We start from the raw sequence: 22,235 nt of genomic DNA, 5'->3' as shown, positions 1-22,235 counted from the left end.
CCCCTTGGTGTCCTCCCCTTCTGGGCCTTTTCTAATTTGGGAATCCCTTTTCAACAAAAAGATCTACTTCTGATTGCATTTCTACAAATCATAGCTGACCTATGCAAAGAATAGTTGTACCACATATGCTATTTGTTGTTCTATATGTTAAATGCTAAAATAAAAAAAAAAAAATCCCCCAAAAAAAGCCCCAAATCAAAAGCCACACTAAGCCACAAACATAAGCATGTAATTTTTTCTTCCTTGCTTTTTTTTTTCTGGAGGAAAATATTATACACAGCTCTTTGCAACTTAATTTAAAATTCAGTATAATCACAGATCAGACAGCATGTTAAATCTGAATTAAAATCTTGGCAGATTTTAATTTTAAATTTGGATGCCAATTTGCACTTCTAGCTTAATGAATTTCAATAGTTCTGTGAATTTTGGAGAGTGTTCAGCCTTTTGGGGTAGTTGAATTTTTTCTTTTTGATACCTGGTGATGGCAAATATAGAAGTATTAGAATTTGGTGAAATAAATACTGGAAAATGATCTGCAACCTCATAGATATTTTTGGATTATTCTGTAATTTATTTGTTAACTCTTTTGTATCTACGGAACAACTCTTTGTTCGTGAGATTTTGTTTTTGCAGAGTGCTCTTTCAGATAGATGCCTCTAAAACAGCCAGAGAATCATTGCAGAGCTGTGTAACTTTAGAATTTCGAACGTGTACATCAAAAGCTTAAAAAGCATTGTGGCATCTGCACAGGTTGACTTTTTAAAAATAATTAAAATTTATTAAATACAAGTTATTTTGTAATGTCTCAGTGAGGCTGTGCACTGGTTTTCTCCTCTGTGTTCACTTTGCTCTCTGCACAAAAGCAGATGCTGTTCTCTAAATGCTGCAGTTGCCTGTGTTTGTTTCCATTAGCAATGTCTGACATGCTGGATTTTAAACCTGGTCTGTGTTTCAATAAGCTGATTCTAGGCATTGCATTTAGCCAGACAGGACTCTCTTAGCTGGCACTAGCCTCAATAGCTCACTTGGAGTGTTTGACAAAGATTTAACCCCTTCTCACAGATTATTTAGCCAGCTAGTCTAAATAACAACATTTGCCAAAATTGCAAGCTGTTTATGAGTATTTTTCTATGTATTTATTATTTCTATTCTTTTAAAGAGATTGAATTCATGCAATGAATTTTGTGTATGTTTTATTTCCTTCTGACAGAGAAGGATTTATACTCAGAGTTACTCTTCATTGTTTCCATCTAATTAATAAGTGTGGTAAGTTATTGCTAAGTGCAAACAGCATTCTTTGGTTCTATTTTCTTCTGCTGTGAAATTTCTCCCTGAATTAGAAATGAAATTTTCTACAGTGAAGGGAAGATGTGCTGTGATTATATGGACTGTTGAACATCACAGAGCATATTTGGTAGGAGTTAAGTTCACTGCTGCCACTGACTCCAGCTCACTTCAGTAGTTACTGCAATGCTTTGTCTCTACTGAGCAGGGGAGAACGAAGGGCTTGACCTAATTTCAGAGTGGACACTGCTGAGGAAGCTCAGTCTGGCACAGGAGTTCCTCTGCAAATTACACAGGAAAAGCAGATAGTGTTTTAAGGGCATATTGATTTTTTTTTTTTTGTCTCCTGGGTACAAATTCACATGTTGATACATTGATGCATCATTAGATCCAAATTGCTGTTGTTTCTCAAGCTCCTCAAGAGAATATTCCACCTCATTGATGTTATTGTGTCTTGGATATTTATTATTCAGGGAAATAATATCTGCAGGCTCTGTAGCTGGAACTTGTTTATGGTGGCTTCTGGGCTGGGAATATGTTTATCTTCTTGTAACAGAGGGTAGTGACATGCAGAGCACATTTATTCAGGCTCCTCCACTCAGTACAAAAAGAGAGGGGAGACCCTCTCAGGGATCAGATTCTGTCTTGTACCTCTACTGAAATAAAAATCAACAGAAGTAACTCTTGAGCTAGACTAGAACATGACAAAAATACAGACAGATCTACCTTTCTGTGTCATATTGGTATCACAGAGCCTTTTCTGGTTCTGCCAGGAGTAAGGGAATGCAGTCTGAATCCACACTGCCTGTCAGCCCTTTTCCACATCCATTCCTCTGAGTATATTCCCATACAGTCCAGCCATTCTGGGTATCCAATTTGCTTGTAAAGTGCTTTTTCTGTCTGACTGCTGTGTAATGCCTAGAACCACTGGGTGGTTTCTATGGGCAAAGCCCTGCCATGTGTTGTAAGTTTAAGTCCATCTAGCAGGCATCAGACAGGGAAGAGAAGGGGAATGGATTCACTCTGCTGTAGTTTTCCATTAGTGTTCTACTGTAAAATGCATATTTTCACAATTCCTTTTCAGTTTTTGTTTCTGCTAGTCAGTAATTGACATTTGTTTTGTCACTGTCATGACCTCAGGCCTGGAGGCTTAACTCACATTGCAGTCAGTGCTGTCACTGCCAAGAAAATTCCTCTTGCTTAAATGGGTAAACATGATTGAACAAAATGTGTGGGCCCCCTTAGACCTGAATGGAATGCAAGTTAGAGCTGCCTCAGTAATTGTTAGCAGCTCTTGTGTATCTTGGGCAAGTGAAGATGGAGATCTCTGATTTTTGCCTCAGTCTGGTCTGTGACACCTCCACTTGTGCCTACCCTAGTGTAGGTTTGTTTTTTCCTTGGTGTATTTGGTCAAACAGCAGTGTGTGCCCAGTTGACAGAGCAGAGCTGGGACCAGCTCAGGAAGTTGTTCTGTGGCCTCAGCTGCTCTCTGGTTTGTCCTCTTTGCCTGGAACTCCTACTACTGCTTAAAAAACCCTAGAGAAAAGGGTGTTAACTTCTGTGAGACCCCGAGGCAATGCAGGTTGGAGCCTGGGACTGCAGGGTGTAGAAAAACAGAAAAATATTAAAGAGCAGACTTCACTTCTTGGATTAACTTTTCTGATTATCTTGTATTTATTTAGCTGAAAATTCATCTATGATGTTTTAGTGGCTTTCACTAGTAGTGTACAGTATGCCCACTTGTTATTTCATATTCTGCAGTGAATCATTCATTGTGCTAAATTGATAGTGAAGGCTTTCAGCTGTAATTGGTGGAGCCTTTGAAATATAAAACTGAATTCTTACAATGAAATGGTCATAGGCTGAGTCACTTAGGAAGTTTGTTTAGGTAAGCTGTCAGCTACAGATTCTGTTTGAAAAGATACTTTTGTTCACTTGGTTGCCTATTGGGTTTTGCTTCAATTTAGCTTTTATAGATTCATCATTTAGAAAAGCATTTATACTCTGTAATGTGTGTGTTTGCATTCATTCAGCATAGAACACCCAGGAGAAACAGATATTTTCCAGACACAAACTGTAATTTTTCTTTCTCTCAGCCAATACTTACAGTGACACGTTTTTAGAATATCCCAGCTCTGCTTATTAGTCTCAGTCTAGTGTTTGTATCAGGTCTTGATTATAATTTCTTTAAAAAATTTAGAATTTTTCTCCTGAAGATTTATTTCTATGAATTTTTCATAGTACAAGTCAATCACACAAATCTGGTGCCAAAATGCAAAATACTATGAGAATACCATCAAAATAAGAATGTGTAAACAGCTGAGTGCTTTCCAACGCTTGCCCAGCTGTATTTTACAAATAACATTGAATCCATTTATGTTGATTTTATGTCTGCTAGCTGAATTTAATTTAATACAATAACTTAGTATTCTTCCCATATTTGTTCAGGTCTTTAGATTTCAAGGGATTTGTGAGAAATGTGTATTTAATTCAGACTAATGCAGTAATGGTAAATTATGATTCTGTTTCCAGTATTTGTCCACAAATTTGATTTTTACTGTCACTAGCATGAGAATATAAATGAAAACTAGTAAAACAAATAGAAGAAAAACAATGAAAATTATTGGTCTATTATTATTATTATTCTTTTCTGTAAGCTTCTCAAGTAAATCACTAGAGTCATGTCTACCTAAGCCAAATGGTGGCACTTGCACATGCCAGGAATTCTTTATGAAAAGCCTCTTGATTCTTTCAGGATACCGACAAAATGATTTGAAAAAATGTTTCATATTTTCTTGCTGGGGCTGTTTGAGCCTCCTGGTCATAGCCCAACACCCATGAACTGATTATTTTGATGCAAATTTAAGTCTCCTGAAGACACAAAAGTTATGAAGAACTATGCACATCCAGTTCCATCTCACAGATGTTTCCTTTGGTATTTTAGCAGTTTCCTGGGTTCAGTGTCCACATGCAAAGGCCAGTACCAGCACTGTGTTCTTAATTCAGATGTCATCTCAATTGGCATTAGGAGAAAAACTATTTTAGGTAAGGTGTTTGGGATTCAGAACGGCTGCTAGTTTTAGTTTCTTATATTATTTTAATTCATACATTGTAACTTGCTTATTTTGTCAGATATTAGCTTAAAATTGCTTTGAGGAAAATTTAATTCAGTTTCTATATTTGGCTCTTACATTTTCATCCTAGCAAACAAAATAACTTTATTGAACAGTTTTATGTAAAACTGTCAGTTGACTCGAAGAGCTGTCAATGACAGACTTCGCTGAATGTATTTTTCAGGTTTCCATGTAGTAACTGTTCCTTGGAGAATGGAAAATTTGTTCTCAAATTAATCTTGCTGTTCTCTGCTGTCTTTTTTTCTCCTTTATTTCCCTAAGAGCATATATGTACATTTGCTATCTTAACTAACCAATGCAAATGGAATTCCGTGTAGGATTTTGGTTGCATCAGTTGTTGCTGAGAAGTGAAGCTGCAGGAACAGCTGTCAGTTTGCTTAGGCTAGCTCGGCTGAATTAAAAAATATTCTCACAAGTTGATTTTTTTTAAAATGGGATATTTACCTTCTGAAAAGAGATTATAACAGCTTTTAAAACAGCACTGAAAACTCTTCCATGTCAATCATTTTGAATTAATGAAATGTGTGAGGTCCAACTGCTTGTGCTACACTCTTGCATTTCATTGTATTTTGATTCATAACAAGGTTTAAAGCAGCCTGTGCTGTAGAGTTTTTGCTTTTTCCTCTTATCTTCCACATGACTTTTGATCTATAAATATTTCTCTGTCAGAAGCAGTGGAACACTGCTTCTACTGTGAAAAGCTGTGGATTATAAGGGGTGGTTTTATCAGCTTGCCTGATTGCTTCTGCTGTGTGCAGCTGAGGGAGACCACTACAAGCAGTAACTGACTGCCCTGATTTCATTGTTATTCCTTTTTCCCCAGTTTTGGGGATAAACAGTTAAGTGGGTGCTGATTGCATTATACACTAAAATGTGTGCCATTTTACAGTAGAATAAACAACCACAGAAAAATATGATGAAAGTGCTCCAGGTAAAAAAAACAGAAGCTGTTTACTCCAGCCTTTCTGGTTTAATGCACAGGGCCACAAATGACATATTCTGGAATTCATTTTGCATTTTGTCTCCAACAGTGTTCTCTACCAGGAACAACCTCATCTCTTGATTATTTTCCTTTTGTGTTTGAAACTGAGCCTGCTGATGTTTTCTTACATCAAATTTTGTTAACTGTAAACAGAGCCTGTGCCTACTGTTGACACTTTGGGCTATACCTGGCAGAAACACAATTTGGCATCTATGATCTTAGGGAAGTGTTCTTAACTCTCTAAAGACTGTGCATAACCTCTCTAAATGTCTAAATATACTAATGACAAATCTAATTTTTAGTATTCAAGGAAGAAGTTTGAGGATCTTTAAACACCTTAAAATCTCATCTAAATATCCAACCAATATCTCTGGTTTTACCTGGAAAAATTTATCTTTCCAGTCTTACCTGGAAAGAATCTGGTTTATGTATGTGGAGTCATGTGTTACATTTTTAAAAGGCTGACATCAGCAAACCAACTATGTGTCCTCCCTTCCCTTACTTTTTCCCTAAGCAAAGCTGAAAACTCCAACCTGTGTAATGAGAAACATTTGTGAGCAAAACCAGTGACAAATGTGTAGCATTACACAACATTTTTCTTATATGTGTGTGTATATATATGCCTACCTAATTCATTATATATTTTAAGACACTGATATATCAAATTTTACACTTAGAAAACAGCCAGATTCCAGACAGTGCAAATCATACTTTAATATATTATAAAGCTATATAGTAAGCCCACTCCATGGGCTTCACATGCACATAAAACCAAGAGTTACATAAATAATATCAAATGACAAAACTGGAAAGCAGTTTCTGCATACTTTATTTTACAATTCCTCACTAAATGTATTTACAGGACACAGAGTTTGCTTTAGTGCAATACATAGTAATGTTGCATAAGTACAAACTGTTGAACTTTTCTAAAAAAAAAAAAGTAAAGAAATAAAGCACTTAACTGATGTTACAGCTAAGTATGTAAAGCAACGTTAATAACTCTGAGTGAAAATGCTAACAGCATCTTTTCTTCTCATAAACAATTTCTAGAAACAAACCACAAACCGGCATCACATATTCCAAACTACTACCCCTTGTACAGTACCATATCATTTAAAAAAATTACTTTTTAAAAGCACATATACTGTACTGTACAGCAACCTGTTTCTACAGATACTGACTTACTCTTTTAATACAAATATGATATTACCGTGGCAGTTTTGAAGAACAAAGTTATCGCAAGATATCAAACATCAGTTACAAACTCTGATAAGCACAGCTTCTTGAGAACCTGCTTTAACAGCATTTCTTCACAGTGATATTTATGAAAGGTTGGAAAAAGAGATTAGCATAAAATATTTCCATCCTTTTCAGTTTTTATGCAAAAATCATTACTTTATATTGGTAATTATAAAATTACAAACACTTTCTATAAGTAACTGCATCTGTAGTAATGATAGAAAAAGTCATCAGTAAGACACCTAAAATGAGGCTTGCATAACATGAGAGTTTGAAGAAAACTAGGTACACCTCATTTTTAAAGGAAGAGTAAGGGATGTAACTTAATTTAGAGTAAGCAACACATTTTAACCGTGATAACCTATAATCAATTAAAAAAGCTACTTACTTATTAATAAATGCTAAAAAAGAATCAAATTGTAATGAGGTGAAATCAACTTTTAAAAAGATACGATGGAACATTTACTCTTAATCTTAGTTTTGGCACTTCATTGGAACAATTACTTTACCAAAGACCAAAATATGTATAAAAGATATACAGCTCCTTGACATACCTTGCAAATATAGTACATAAGTACTGGCAAACACTGAAAACAGAGTTAAACATTCCCACAGATTTGCACATGCATGCACTAGTCAGACAACAGCGTTGTGTTTATGTTCTTGGCGGTGACAATCTTGCGTTACTTGGGTATCTTAGGCCGTTTCTTCAGCAGATCTTGTTTCTGTTTTAAGTCTTACAAATTCTTTAGCAACTTCATCATTGTTCCTCTGAGAGAGTATTCTAAGGATTGTCAGCCCAGTCTCATCCACGGAGATGCTCCTGAGCAGGGGGTACCAGGCGGCGGTGCCGGCCCTGTCGGCGATGGCCTGCAGCTGGATGACGGTCATGCCGATGACGCGGTCCTCCCGCGCAAAGCAGTAATCCTTCACTGACAGGTGCACCTCGTAGGCTCCTGGCTTATCTTCGTTACCCAGCAGGCTGGCAGGATTAACAATATGAATTTAGAACAAGGAGTTCAGCTTAATTTCCCCCAAGGAAGTAATTTGCACTAGAAATCTTAGGCAAATTAAAGTGAGTGGTAGTTTAAGTTTTGTGGTTCCATTTTGTTACAACAGGTTTAGTTTTAAACTTTCTACACAGGTAACCCTTCAGATAGATTGGTGATGGAGCCTCTGTTTTCAACAGCCTGAACAGAAACAGAATTCCCTCAATAGCTGGAACAGGCAGTTACCTTTCCCTGGAAAGGACAAAAAATGTTCAGCTGGTTCCCCAGCTGTCAGCACCATTACTTTAAATCAGCTTCAAAATATTCAGAAAATCCCTGGTAGCAGGCATCAAAAGGAGCTTTGTGGTGAGACAATGAGCTCATTTTAGTCAGGGTTGGAGGGTAAGGGGAGGAAAATAAATTGGTCTCAGGAAAGGGCAGAGAAGTATTTAATTTAAAACTCCAGTTTAGGTGGAAGCTTCTTACTGATTTAAGGATTAAATTAACACATGCACAACCCAATACACATCTTGATATCTCTACAGGCATTATCTAGAAATAATAACTAATGCTTTTGTCCAAACAGATACCTAGGCCAATAGGTTCCTAGGGATAGAAATAATTATTCCTCTGTAGGGAAATTAATTGTACATTTTAACCAGGTTTTGTAGGACTGAAAGCTTGGTGTTTGCCATTCATTTTCATATACAACAAAGATACAAATTAATAAATAGTTTTGAAATGGTGTCTATATGTATCTATGTTAGGATGGCTTTTTTTGTTATTAATGGTTTAAAGTCAAAAGTATTTTAGGGAAATTTTAAAAAAATATGCAACTCCTAGAGATAAAAGACTTACAATTGGAAAGTTTCATTGTACTTTGGGGACCAGGTGTTGCTCTTTGTCTTGGTTCCATGTTTTCTTTTCTTGTCACTTAATTTAGGACCCAGTATGCAAACTTCCACGAATGGCCGGAACATAGCTGTTGTTTGCCAGTTTAGGTTATTAATTGCTACAACTATAAAGAGATAAAAAAAGATGAAGTTAAATACAATTCCATTGGAATTGTTCCAATTAATTACCCTGTACGAATTGTTATAACCAGTGTAAGGTGACCTGAGAGCTTTCCTATGGGATATCAATACCTGGTAAGCCTAGGAGATGCTTTGCCCCTTCCCTGCCAAGTGAAGATGTCTGACTACTTTTAGGTTCAAAAGTATCAAATATAAATGTGTATTTTATAAATCCTTTACATTTACAGCTTCTTTTTACCTGCTACCTTCATTGCAATTAAAAAAAAAATCAGCTTATACTAATCTGAATGATCCTGTGTTTCTGAAATTCAGGTTGTGCAGAACAAAGGCATTTTGTTAAAAATGCAGCTTCTGAAGACTCAGCATAGTCATTCACCACTCAGCTTTGCTGTAGATTTTAAAAGTTGAATTATGTACAAGCAATTGAGAAGTATAATTTGGCACATTTTGATTTATAACTCTGTAACTTAGTATAATAAATTTAAATTATCTACACAGAGAAGCACGGACAGTACTTGCCTGCATAATCTGAGCTTCTGCTGATGTTGAGCAAGGAAAAAGTGCACTCCCAATCACCTGAAGTGTACTCAGAGTTTCTCAAGTACTATAATACCCATCATTTTTAATTTTAGTACTGGTATGTTTGACTTAGGATGTTGTACTTGGATGTTTGGTCTTTGTTGTTGCTTGCTTTTTAAAGCTGGCTGTTTGAAACTTACCTTTTACAGTGACTTTATGCTCACCAGTTCCAGGATGGGTAGAGAGATCCACCTGTACAGATATCTCACCCACTGAATTATTAGCAGTTTGACCTGAAACAAGAATTACTGGTTAGCACACCTGGCTTCTCAATGCATCCAGAGAAACAGACAGCCAAAGGTGAGTGGTATTTTCCTTTAGAAATTAGTCCTTTTCCTTCATCAATTATTTTCCCACAAAAAAAGCTGGGCAATTGCAAATATCTGTGGAAAGTGCCTCAGTGAAATAAAAAAATCCCATTCACCTGGAACTTTCCATTCTGGTTGTCATTAGGTGTGTTTGCATCTTGAAATGCCAAAGTTGGTAGGTTTGTCAAGCTTTTCATGTACCTTCCAAAAATCTTACTGCTAAATGTATGTTTGGAAAGTTACTTCTATATCACTATTGATGAATCCTTTGCTGAAGGTTTTGTCTCAACAAATTACTGAAGTTCTGCACTGGCACAGACAGAGAGGCTTAAAAATTAAAGAAGGGATGGCAGGAGAATGAGGAACTTATTTTTTAAAGTTTTTGCTTTTGAGAACCAGGGGAGGTGCAAGTCAGTTTGTACTGAATGAATCTTTAAAAGGACTTTAAATATTGTCTTGAAAGGTACCACAATTTATCAGATTGTAACAGTAAAACATAAATAAAACTGAGTATGTTTACTTGTTCTTTGATTGGATGACTATGAATGTTGAATTCTGTGAACTGCACTTGCTCCCCAGTGTAATCTCCTGTGAACCACATAATAAATTTCTACCCCTTTAAACTGGCTCCTATCTGTGGGTAGCAGAGAAAAGATTTTATATTCCTCTTATTTATACAAAAATTCCTTACCCATTGGTTCCTCATCCCTCTATATGAGAGGAGAAGCAAACATTCCTTTAGGATTTTTCCAGCAGTTCATATAGGAATTAGGGAAGGGGTACAGAGAAGAGGGAAGGGTGTCATGTAATAATAATGGGGAAAGTGATTTTCCTCCTTAAATTAGATTATAACTTGAGTAGTTTTTTTCTGTTATCATGTATAGTCTTTTTCTTTCCTGGATTTCTTCACCAGTGACAAATATGGGAATAGTCTTCTATGTACAGTGCTGCTTGATATAGTTATAAAGAAATCTGTGCAAAACATCTATGCAGTTTTATTCTAAAAGCAGTTGACATTGAAGTGACCCTACATTCAGTATTGCTGAGAAAACCTCCTTTGCAGAACATCTCAGTGAGCACAGATAACTTCTGGTGGAGTCTAGAACATAAACTTGGTTTCTTTTAGTAATCACTCCATCCATCTTTCTCTTTCTGACCTGCTGAACAAACTAGAGATACAATTCCAGGATATTTAGTATCTGCTTATAGCATCTCTTGCTGACATTCAAGAACTAGGGTACCTCATTTTGAAGTCTCTGATCTGTCTAGTTCTGCTGTTTTGTTTTCTTTTTTGGCCACCACTTCCTGTGCAGTCACAGCAGCAATTAGTGATTCTGACTGCACTATGGAAAGGTCCATTTATCCTACTACATTTAATAAGCCAATTTAGCTGACAATAAATCTCTTCATGCACTGCAGAGGATGATTGCACTTTTCTTCCTTTAGTACTGTAATATAACCCATTTGAAGGCTAACAAACTTATAAATGATTCTGCCTCATGTTTGAAAACCTTATGGATGTTTAATTATGACTGCTTGCTCTCTAATATCTGCTTTACATTTTATTTGTTGGTATATTTATATCATTCAAAATACAGCATCCTCTTACTGGTGGGTCTTAAAGGGATCACATGCACTGTAAAGAATAAAAATATCTCCTCTGGCCAAAGATGCTTGCTCCTCAGGGACTAGAAAGGCCTAGAAGTGAGGCTTTTATCCCTCCTTATTTAGCACCTGGAATGGCATCCATGTGAGAGCTGTTAAAACACTAATGATTTTGACAGAAGACAGACATTTTGGACCAAGGTCCAAGTCATGTATTTCTTAGTCATGACAGTCATAATCATGACATGTGCCCAGAGAAATTCCATTGCCTTCTGTTCCTTAGTGGATATCTTTGGAAAATGTGAACTTGTGCACTCTGAGAAAATTGCAAAATATGCAAACGGAAAAATGACTCGTGTGTGCTTTGGAAAAACAAAACATCAGCTGTGGCTGTATTTTCTAGGATAATATTCCGGCTAAATACAAGACTCCTACTGAATCAGTCTGTGACTGGGCACAAAAACATGTTTCTGTGGAAGGATTCCTTTGTCTTGCTTCATCTTTTAGCAGCAAAAAGTTCTCAAATGAGGAGAACTTTGGAAATGAACTTCTAGGTTTGCATGAAAAAGGAGCCCAACAGAAATAAATGGGATTTACAGAAAATGAGTTAGCATAACATTTAAGAATGTGGTGACTTGCAGTATTTTTGCCCCAAAGGAGCTAAAGACAATAAGCAAGACTCTGAAGCTTTCTATGACTGTATCAAAATTTGTGGAGGTTTACATATGTTTCTCTATTTTTTTTTTAACTCTGCCTTTAAGGGTTCAGGGTTTCAAGATCTTTACTTCTCTGTGGATTAGAAATCCACTTCAGAAGTAAAACAACTACCTGCAAACTAAGACTCATGTATGACATGATTTTATTACCCAAGATTTAGAAAGCTGGCTGAGCACTGGGAGCCAGGTCAGCTGACCTGGCACTGATGCCTGTGGAAGCCAAACCTCTCCCATTGATCTCATGAGCTTTTTTAGTGTAAAGCTGCTCATTTAAATGCTGGACCTGTGCTTTGACCTTATTTTCTAAATGGGACGTAAGAATGAAAAAGTTGAACAAATAACTCAAGCTTTCATAGTTTCCAATGCTCTAGGAATTACACAATTTATGAAATCAGCACTTTAATCCAGACAAGCATCTGTCATCTTTTGATTGATGATGCCAATAAATTACATATATTTGTCTGGTGTTGAGCTGCTAATTTATTAGGACAGAAAATATCAGGGTGACTCACAGAGTTATTTTTCACAGGATCCTAAGACTGATTTGGAGAAAACCCTGAGTGCATTTTCTAATATTTTCATTTAATCCACAAAGAGTGAGTTAAAGCTAAATTGTTAGGAGATGGATGTAGCAAGCTGGATGATCTTTTCTGCATGTGTGTTAGAGAAAAGCAAGACAGCAGAGAAAACTGATTTTATCATGATAACCACACTAACTTCAACATGTGCTTTGCTGTTAGGAGCTGCTATACAAAAGGTTGGTAATGAATTGTTTGGGGGGATTCTGAGAACCAAGTTCAGTACTTGAAGGATGACTTCAGCAACCATGCTGCCATAAAAAGATTGAAAAGATTTAGGTTTGTACTTGATTAGCAAATGTAAATAATAAGGCTGGCAGGAGATTGGGCTGCTTCTGTAAGCCTCTCCACAATTGTGCAAAGCCACACTGTCAAAGTACACTCCCTCCCACTGGAATTGTAGTGTCAGGCAGGGATCTGAGGCACTCAGAACATAACACAAAAGCAGGCTCTTGTGGTGTGAGCAGCAAGTCCTGGGGTGAGTGTTGGCATGGAATCCCCAGCCAAGGCTTTCCCTTCATCTCTCCTGGGAAAGCTCCACACAGCCAGGGCTGCAATTGCACAGCTCACTGGGACCCCCAGAGCTGCAGCTGCTGCTCTCTCCATGTGGCAAAGAAACTGGGCATGAGCCAGCTTCTAGCTGGGAGGGGTGGGCCCAACTGGCCTCATCTATCCCTCTGTGGGTGCTTGTATATTTTTAATATTTATTTATATATATATATATATATATATATGCATGTATTCTGTCCAGTGTTTTTCCCAGACAACACCCAGGCCTCTCAAGGGGTTTCTATATGTATTGAATGCTCTGTTTCTAGTGGGAAATTATTTTTAAAAATTGATATCATATAACTGATGGTTACCTCTAGTTTGTGTTTATTTTCTTGAAGACCTAGGGAAAACTGATACACAAATTTTTCTAATTTAGGTGCTTTACTGTTTCATTTCAGGAACAACCAGAAATTTTCTAAGTGAATATTTTGTAAAGACAGAAGCTTCTGCTCTACCGGTGGTCTGATTTTAACTATGTGTACTTTAAAAATATTTATTTTTCTGCCACTATTCTGAGTGCATTTCCTTTGCTATCAGCATATGCTGGAATACTTTTATTACTTGTAATTCAGCAAGTTTTTTCTTTGTTTGTTTTCTTTCCTGTTTGTTGCTTGCAATAGTGTGCTGGTTTCTGCAGCTTGTCATGCAGTTGTGGTGTTTGGTGGTTTGTTTTTTTTTTTTTTTTTTTTTCATGAAATAAGGTTGTGTAACACATGGTTCTGACCTCAATTTGAAACTACAGTGGATGAAGCAGGGATTATTTCTTGAGTTAAATTCTGACTGAAGTATGGGTTGTGAGAGAACTGGAAATGCTCTGTAGGGCTTAAATTTCCTGTTAGAATACAGGTAGAGCTTTCAAAATATGACAGTTAATAATACAATGGTTTTGACAATCAAAAGAAGAAAAGGTCTTTTGTTTTTCACCTATAAGAGCTGCGAAACAATTTAAGCGATTTTTATTTTCTGTAGTATGATGTCATCTATCTGCTTGCTTAAACTATAGTTAATATCAGATTATTGTTTTAATGTCATTCTATTTATTTCTGAAATATTGAAGTTCTGCTTTGCTTTGTACAATTACAGGTTGCTATGGAACACAGAACTGAATTTTGTCTTGGCAATTGAAAATAGTTTGTCTCCACTGTTGATTGTGTGACTTCCAACCCTGTGTTGGTGACTTCACAAGAAAAAGATGAAGTTACTGTTAGAGATTAGCATATTTACCTAATGAGAATGAGTATATTTTCTTGTTTTCAGGTACATCTTCCCTTTTAAGCTTTTAATTCTCTGGCATAAGAATGAAGAAATCTCAATCAGACCAGCTGAAGCAAAGCCTTTTTTCTGCAGCCTTGTAAAAACATAGGAAGGGTTTGCAGTATGAGCTCTGTGTTGTGAGATGAGTATGGATTTTTCTGCTTAAGTGATATAAACTACTTTAAGTCAAGATAAAAAATATACTACAGAATCCTGCAATTATGTATTTATTATTCTCTAACAACATTTGTGAACTGAAGCTGTTGTAAATTTGTAAGAAAATATATTTCCTTATGTCCAATAAATAACCATTTTAGATGCAAAAGTGGTGTTTGCTTTGGAGAAATTAGTGGCAATAAATGAGAGCTAATTCAGGAACCTCTATTTGAGACTGTAATTTTATATGGTTTACTAAAATTAAAATAATATTTGTTCAAATGTTATTAGTGTTAATGCTAAACAAGTGTAAATAGTCACAGCACTGGTTATAGTGTATGAAATTACTGAAGAGTCAAAGCATTTGCTAAACTAAACCATAGCAATTTAATTTTGATATACTTTAAGTAGTTTAAAAGGGGAAGGTACACCTAAAAAGGTGACTGCTTCTCTCTTCTTTTTTCAGGAGTGACTTAAGAGAAGCTTCACCAGTACTGGTCTCAGCACAGACTAAGGGTAGGTGAAGTGTACCCTGGAGTGGGAAAGTTCATGCAATAGGCCAGCTGAAGTACAGTGAGAGTTTATCCTTTGGCTTTTGGAGTTTTGTCTTGATTGGGAAAATGTGGTTGAATTTAGCTCAAGTTCAAATTATCTTGTCCTGTTTGACCTGATATTTGTCCAGTTTGTCTAGAGCTCTTGTCAATGTACAAAATGTGGTCTTTTGCAGAAGCTTTGGAGTTTTCCTTGAAATTCTGGGCTGGCTGCTGCCTGCCTTCAGCTGTGAACCAGCCATGGGGTCCCAGCCCTACAGCACTGAACACCCAAGTTCCTGCAGCTGAGCTGGGTTTTACAGGTCAGGCTTGGCCCTGTGCTGCTTTTTTACAATTGATTCATGCTTGGCTCAAGCACACAAAGAATGGTTTAGTTACAAAAGATTTTGGAAGCAATCCATATAATAATCTGAATGTATGCAAGAATATTATCCTGTAGCTAAATTTAGAGGAAAAACCCCATCCTTTTACAGCATGAGCTAATGTTTACTATTATTATTATTAGTGCACAAATAAAGTGATAATTAAGTCCAGAGTAAATAAAATCAATCTGAGATTTGGACCTCAGGTGATCTGCTAGCTAATGGTGCACTGATGGCACACAATTCTCATCTGGCTGTGTTTTATGAGCTCTTTGCAAAGGTATCAGTGACCACCTAGTGTGTTAAATACTGGTCACTCAGGCTCTGGAATGTAGTTCTCTTCACTAAACTGCCTTCAGGTTTTGCAAAATCCTTTAGGTCTGAATCCATGTCCTTTATAGAGACTCCAGCAGTGACCTGCTCCATGGAATGGTTCTTGGCAGAGCCAGCACTTGTGTATGATTGAAGAAGAAAACTGATCCAGGTGAATGTGCTTACAACAGGCACTGCAGAATCAGCTGAATCCTTTCTGAGTAGTATTAAATGTGAAGTTCAGAGAGGTGGAACTAAATTTCATTACTAGTTTATAAATCATTCGATGTGTTATTATAAAATGTTTTCCCATCAAACAATACTGATAATTTATTTGCAAAAGAAAATGCTGCTCTGCATGTTTTACACGTTGGTGGGTTGGGAATAAAACAGGACAAGTGCTTAGCAATTTTCTGGAAATGTTTATACAAAGGGGTGTAGTCAGAGATTATATCCCTCTTTCTATCCTATTGATACCAATGTTAAAATCTGTAATGATCAGAGTTTCCACAGGATTTAATCTCCAAACAAACACACTGGAAGTGCATGGCAGATTTGGGATAACAGTTGAAGAGAAACCTCTCCCTCCTCCTGTGCCAGGCAGAAAGGCAGGTATTTAATAAGCTGTGTCACTGATAAAGCTAATCTGGTGTCTGTATGTCTGTATCTCTACTTATTAGACAACATTTTTCTTTTATCCTTAATTTTCATAGTGTGGTTACAGATTTGTGTTCACAAGACCTTCAGCCATGACAAATCATTATATGGAGAAAAATAAAATAATAAAAATACCCAGTTACTGAAAAAGTTACTGCCAGAATATGCTCCTCATTGTAATTTACTTATTCCAACACTCGTCTCTTTTGAAAAGTCTTGAGAGTCTATAGTGGTGCTTTGAAAAGAAAAAACATCAGAGTAAGATTACAGAAGTTCATTTCATTATTCCTGTTGTGTGATAATTTGCTTTTAGAGCATATGATTATACCAATGCAGTCTCATGATGCATTTGAAAAAGGCAGTAGGAACTGGAACTCTGCTTTTAAATATTTAGTGTGGTGAAACCACCACAGGACAAGCTATGAATTCCTGAGTCACCATTTTCAAAGTTAGGAATGGTTTTATTATTAATACCTTATGAAAATTTCTATGTTGCCAAGATCTGTAGGAATGTGTGGGCACAAAGGCTGGGAAACAAAACTCTGGCTCAAGCAAACATCCTTTAGAAATAGTGCAGATCACAGTATTGGATAATTTGGTTATTCCTACTGAGTGTGATCCTGCATGAACACAGGGAGTATCAAGGAGCATAACACACTTTTACAGAGCCATTATCACAGAATCAGAGAATTATTGAAGCTGCAAGAGACCTCCATGAACATGACGTCCAACCTTAGGCTTTCTGTTTGTGTGTAAACTCCCCCTTCTCATGCCAATCAGACAAATTTTTGCTCTTCAGTTTCTTAGAATAACTGCAGCTTAGTCCTGGTGAGTGAGAAACTATTTTGACCTGTGGGTAAAAGTAAGCCTGGCTGTTGTCTGATTCTTGTAGTTATTGCAGGAAAACCAAGCATCCAATTCTATCTACAGTCATAGTTATTATACAACATATACTTTCTTTACATTTACAAAATTCTTTTTTCCATTGCTTTGAGCTTAAAATTATATCCAAATGTCTATTGATAATGGATTGGCAGTGTGAAAAAGATAGGCCAAATATCCAATTGTATTCCAGGGAAGATTTCTGATTTGCAGACAGGGTCATTTTAACTAAAAGCTAATAGTACAGTTACAGCTGTGAGGCTGGAAATCATAGTAGATGAGGATTTAGTTACTTTAAATGAGGCATTAAAGGATAATGAAAAGTTTTGAGTCACTTTTCCTTAAATTTTATTCCCAGTGGCTACATTTCTAACAATACTGGTGTGCAAATATTGGCATGGTAATGTGTGTACAGAAATGAACACAGATCTCAGGCTGAAATTATGATGAAAATCAGAAAATTCAATATTGTAGCTCAGGATTTGTAACAGATAACTTGTGGCTACAACTTCACTATTTTTTTCCTCCTGAAGCTACAATGAAGGTATGTGTTAAAGAAATGCAAAATATCCCTAGAAGTAAGTAACAATTTTCTGCCTGGATCCATATTGCTAATGTTTATTTTTTGAAAGGGGGAAAAAAGGATTCTACTGCCTACATATAGGAGTTTTATAGCTATTTTCACATTTGCAATATATGAGTTACTAAGAGAGATCTCAGTTTTAATATGGCAACAGCTTAGGTAATCATTCCTCAGAAATAATCTTGGGGCAAGCTGCAAAACTCATGTCTCATGCTTTTTATACTGTGAGTAACATATTGTACTTCAGAAGTAAAATCAATTGATTTCCAGCTTTACTGTCCAATTAAAACCTTCTGATTCTTATGAGCTGGAGCAGGGTAATTCATTATATCAGTAAATTGTATTCTTTCCCAAAGACATGAGGTGGCAGGCAGGTCATGTTTTACAAATGCTAACTACATTCAGAAGAAATCTAGTAAAGATTACTGTTAGGCAAAAATTTTCAGTTTTCAGAATGAAGAAAACATTCAGCTTGGAATATGATGTGTGCAGTGCTCCTACAAATAACCTTGGAGCTCAGTGTGCACCCAGAGCTCAGGGATTGTTCTTCCTGTGCAGTCACAAGCCCCTAAAGGAGCTGCCCTCAGGTAAGCTCCAACAACAGCATTAGAGAAGGGATAATTTGTGGGCAAATTTACCACAAGGGGTAGAGAATGTAATCTGCAATCAGTAATTTAGAACATTTAGGATATAATAGGATGCATTTCTGTGTCCCTTACTGATCACTTACTCTGAGAAGTTTGTGTGGCTATGAATTTCTTTATCAAGGCGTCAGTAGTCTGGGTGTAAAGGCTGAGAGCGTATTTGAGGGACTGCAGGTCTGGGCTCTTCTCCAGGAAATTCTTTTTCAGCCCACTTCCTCCAGCATGGAAGTATTGCTAAAATATAAACCAAATATGGTTGTTCACAGAGGAAAAGAAAGGCCTCAGTTACAGACATACAACTTCAAGTAAAATTCTTAAATGAATGTTTGGAAGTAGCAACAGGCATGTCTACATTTATTATAGCATTTGAGAGAACTGTCCTGATCTCTAGTACAAAGCTTCTTTCCAAGGGTAAAAAAGTTAAACGTGAAGAGAAGAAATAGACAAAATTTTGATTTTGGTCCTCATAATCTGAAGTATTAATTTGCCAAAACTGGAAAATATTTGAAGCATTCTTTAGCTCGCAGAGAGTGGAATGAGTTTTAATTCTTTATCTAAAAAAACCCAAGACATCACAAACCCCTCTCAAATGAAGGCATGGTTTGCAAGCACAAATAAAGGATATATGACTTTTAAGGGGAAAGGGAACTTAGTAAAAAATTTCAGAGAGAATACTCCACAATGTGAAGTTTTTGAGTACCAGTGTGAGAAGAGGACTCCTGGTTCTACTGGCACAGCTAGATTTGGAAAAACAAATATGCTTGTAACTAGTCATGCCATGCTGACTATGTAAACTATATATATGAAAACTATACTATATAAATGTATTATATTATGTTTTCAATCCCAAAGCTGAGTTCAGAAAAATTAGGGGACAGATTCTTCCCTTTTTCCTCCCACAAAGAAGTTTTTGTAAAGTTTTGTACAGGACAGTGTTTGATGAATAAATACATGTTAGCCACAATGAAAAGATAAATGTGCTACACACCTTCATTTTGTTCAAACACCTAGCAAAGCATTTTGCAACCTCCATTACAGTTCTAGATCTCAAGATCAATAAAGCTCCCATTAATGGTTAATTAGTAAAAATAAACCATGTTTTTCAGGAACACAATGACTTCTTGATGAGATGCAATATTGGACCACTCTGTACAGGGAGTCCTGGGGACTGTGAGCAGAATTTACTCTCCCTGCCTTTTTGCAGTGTTGCCAAAGGAATAAATGCAATATCTACATTCCAGTTCACATACACACATCTCCACTAAATGCTGTATCCCAGCTTATCTGGACAGCTCAGACCTACAGTCCACATATGCCCTTTGCATTTAGTGCACACATTTCATCTTCCAGTTCTCAAGATTCTGCAGGAGATGAAACATAAATGTTTCAGTTATGACAGTTATTATTTACATTTCTGTATTGCTGTCTACTGACCATTAAAGGGCAAAAAATATCTGTAGGAGCAAAACAGGAGATTTGAAGTCATCAGGCTGCAACATTTTATATTGTTTTAATACTATGGGAACAGTTAGTGTCAGTTTAAAGGGTTTTGAATTTACCTTTCCAAGCAAATTATTTCATACAATATGTTCCAAAAAACCTCTCATCCTAATTGAGTTTTCATGATTTCATGATTTCACTAAGAATCATAATCAATTTATAAGCAAGTGTTAAAATCTGTTAATATTTCCTGCTATTGTGACAATTACTGGGATTTTTTGAAGTTGTCTCTCCCAGTAAAATGTTACCTGCAGCTGCAGCTGCACACAGCTGAAAGCTACATGAAAGCTAATAGTCATATAAAGAAACAGACACCTGACACTTGTTTTCCTGAGTTTTTAACTTTTTTTTTGTTTTTCTCATAAATGGTAAGTTTTGCAAGCAAAGCAGCCATGTGAAGCTACCATTACTGTACAGAACTGAATATAGGAAGATAATGAGTAAACAGGGTTTTAAAGATTCAGCTGGACCTGTTATTGCCCTGTTCCTCAGAGATGGGAAACTTAAAATAATTCCCATACTACTCTTGCTCCTCCCTGTAGGTTTGTAAGTGGCACAAGAGATTTCAAAGTCATACTGACAAATGAAAGGGGCAGATGTCAAGTGCTGGAGCCACTGCAGGGTCAGTCCAAAGCTGCCAAATGGCACACAAGCCCTTTGGTGCTGGTTTCTCTTTGTAGAGGGTCTCTGGGTGTACAGAGAACTGGCACAGTATTATCAATGGACACTGAGTCTGGGCTGACATAGTGAGGTAGCAGAGAACTCAGTCTGAGCTAACTGAGGCCAGAAAGCCACTTCTCATAACTGTAAATTGCAAATTAAGCTGAAAAGCATTAAATAGTTATATAGGTTGCTGTGGTTCTTTTTACATAGTACAAAGATTGATGATATGCTGTAAATATTCAAGATTAAAAAATATTACTTTAATTTATATTTGTCAAAGGATTAATAACACCATCCACTATTAAATGATGATTGATTCTCAGTGAATTAAATGAAAGGAAAAATAAAAAAGACTGTAAGTGGAGATACTCCTTCCTGCGAAACCCTTCCTTACCATAATCAGCTACCCAGTTTCTGAACACACAGCACACACCATTTTTTACCATTCTCCTATTCTTATCTGGGCAGCCATGATTTTTGCTTTTAAATAATCTGTATTTACTAATCATTACCAAAAAATCTGTATTTTGATCATTAAACTTACGAACTACATTCCTAAATAAACCTAGCTGTTTTTTTTTCTTGAGTTAACTCATAAAGTTTGCCTTTTTTAACTTTCTACCAGTATAAGCCAAATTTCTGCATGATCAAGGTTATTTGTTAAGTATTTTGGAAATGATTTTGCCATATCAGCTTCTAAGTACAGCAGACAGTTATGATGCACACAGTCATTGCCTTACAATATGAAAAGGGTTTCTCAGGACGCTTCCTTTAGCTCAGTTAATGAATGTTATGAATTACTATTGTAACTTAGCACACAGATATAAAGATGCTGAATTAAGGAAGGGATTTTCCCTACTTAATCTTTTCCCTCCAAATCTAGACATTTTAAGTCAAATGGTCAACACCTATCTCTCCATCTGTAAGAGTTTAAGCACTGGAAATTTAGGCAAGGTTAGAGTTTACATTGTCCCCAGCCTTTGTGTGTTTAGAAAATGATTAGATTCATATACTTTACATCATGCAGCTTAGTTTGGGAGCATACTTCAATTTGTTCCATTTTTCAATTTGTTCATTTTGCTTCCACAACATTACTGATTCCCAATTATATTTATTTCTGAAAGAAATGCCAATTCCACTACAAATACAAAAAATGGCAATTGGGAGCTCTCTCTGTTACTTTTTGCTTGCCTCGGAGACTGTTTTATTGCAAAACACTTGATCATAAATATTTCCTCGTACTTAAATCTTCAATTTTATACTTCAGTAGCTGCCTTCTTACCTTCCTGATGTGCTCTCTTCCCAGCAGACAGGAAAATGTGCTGTTATTCTAGAAACTGATTGCTTTTAAGTTATTTACACCAACTAATGATCCAGGCCAATGTGAAAAAGACTGATAAGCAAATTAAATAATATGTCAATTAATAATATAATAAATATTCCTAATGACTTCTTTTCACTTCAGAAACCAACTCCATGAAGACTGTATGAAAGTCTCCAGTCTCTTATCTAAAACCCAATCAGGGATTGTTGGGCCTTCCAGCACAGGGCAGGAAAGACCCCAAGCTGTACCTTGATGGTGACGAGGGCCACGTCCATTATCGCACACTGCCGCAGGGTCAGGCTCTTGGCTTCCTCGCGGATCACGTGGTCCTGCCAAGCAACACAAGA

General features: G+C 36.5%; 1 protein-coding gene and 2 long non-coding RNA genes across 5 annotated transcripts in view; 2 read left to right on the top strand and 1 right to left on the bottom strand.

Moving 5' to 3' along the window:
• Window positions 1–9,509, top strand: part of LOC115484174 (uncharacterized) — a 102,510-nt gene extending 93,001 nt beyond the window's left edge. For both annotated transcript variants that reach the window (XR_003944906.2, XR_007778459.1), the window contains exon 6: window positions 9,391–9,509. This is a non-coding gene — a long non-coding RNA (uncharacterized LOC115484174). The remainder of the gene's footprint in view (window positions 1–9,390) is intronic.
• The window catches only part of UNC13C (unc-13 homolog C), a 165,152-nt gene continuing 149,094 nt past the window's right edge, over window positions 6,178–22,235 (bottom strand). For both annotated transcript variants that reach the window (XM_050978636.1, XM_050978637.1), the window contains 5 exons: window positions 22,137–22,217; window positions 18,488–18,635; window positions 9,382–9,474; window positions 8,487–8,646; window positions 6,178–7,621 (listed from right to left, as the gene is read on the bottom strand). In XM_050978636.1, coding sequence (XP_050834593.1) covers window positions 7,336–7,621; window positions 8,487–8,646; window positions 9,382–9,474; window positions 18,488–18,635; window positions 22,137–22,217 — 768 coding nt within the window. In that variant the 3' untranslated portion in view covers window positions 6,178–7,335. The remainder of the gene's footprint in view (window positions 7,622–8,486; window positions 8,647–9,381; window positions 9,475–18,487; window positions 18,636–22,136; window positions 22,218–22,235) is intronic.
• Window positions 14,148–15,256, top strand: LOC127060011 (uncharacterized). The gene is made up of 3 exons (XR_007778460.1): window positions 14,148–14,257; window positions 14,877–14,926; window positions 15,138–15,256. It is a non-coding gene; the product is annotated as an uncharacterized LOC127060011 (long non-coding RNA).

Source organism: Serinus canaria, chromosome 10 (genome assembly GCF_022539315.1).
Source record: "Serinus canaria isolate serCan28SL12 chromosome 10, serCan2020, whole genome shotgun sequence".
Classification (NCBI taxonomy): Eukaryota; Metazoa; Chordata; class Aves; order Passeriformes; family Fringillidae; genus Serinus; species Serinus canaria.
The sequence above is the reverse complement of the archived record's forward strand: the minus strand, read 5'-3'. Positions and strand labels throughout refer to the sequence as shown.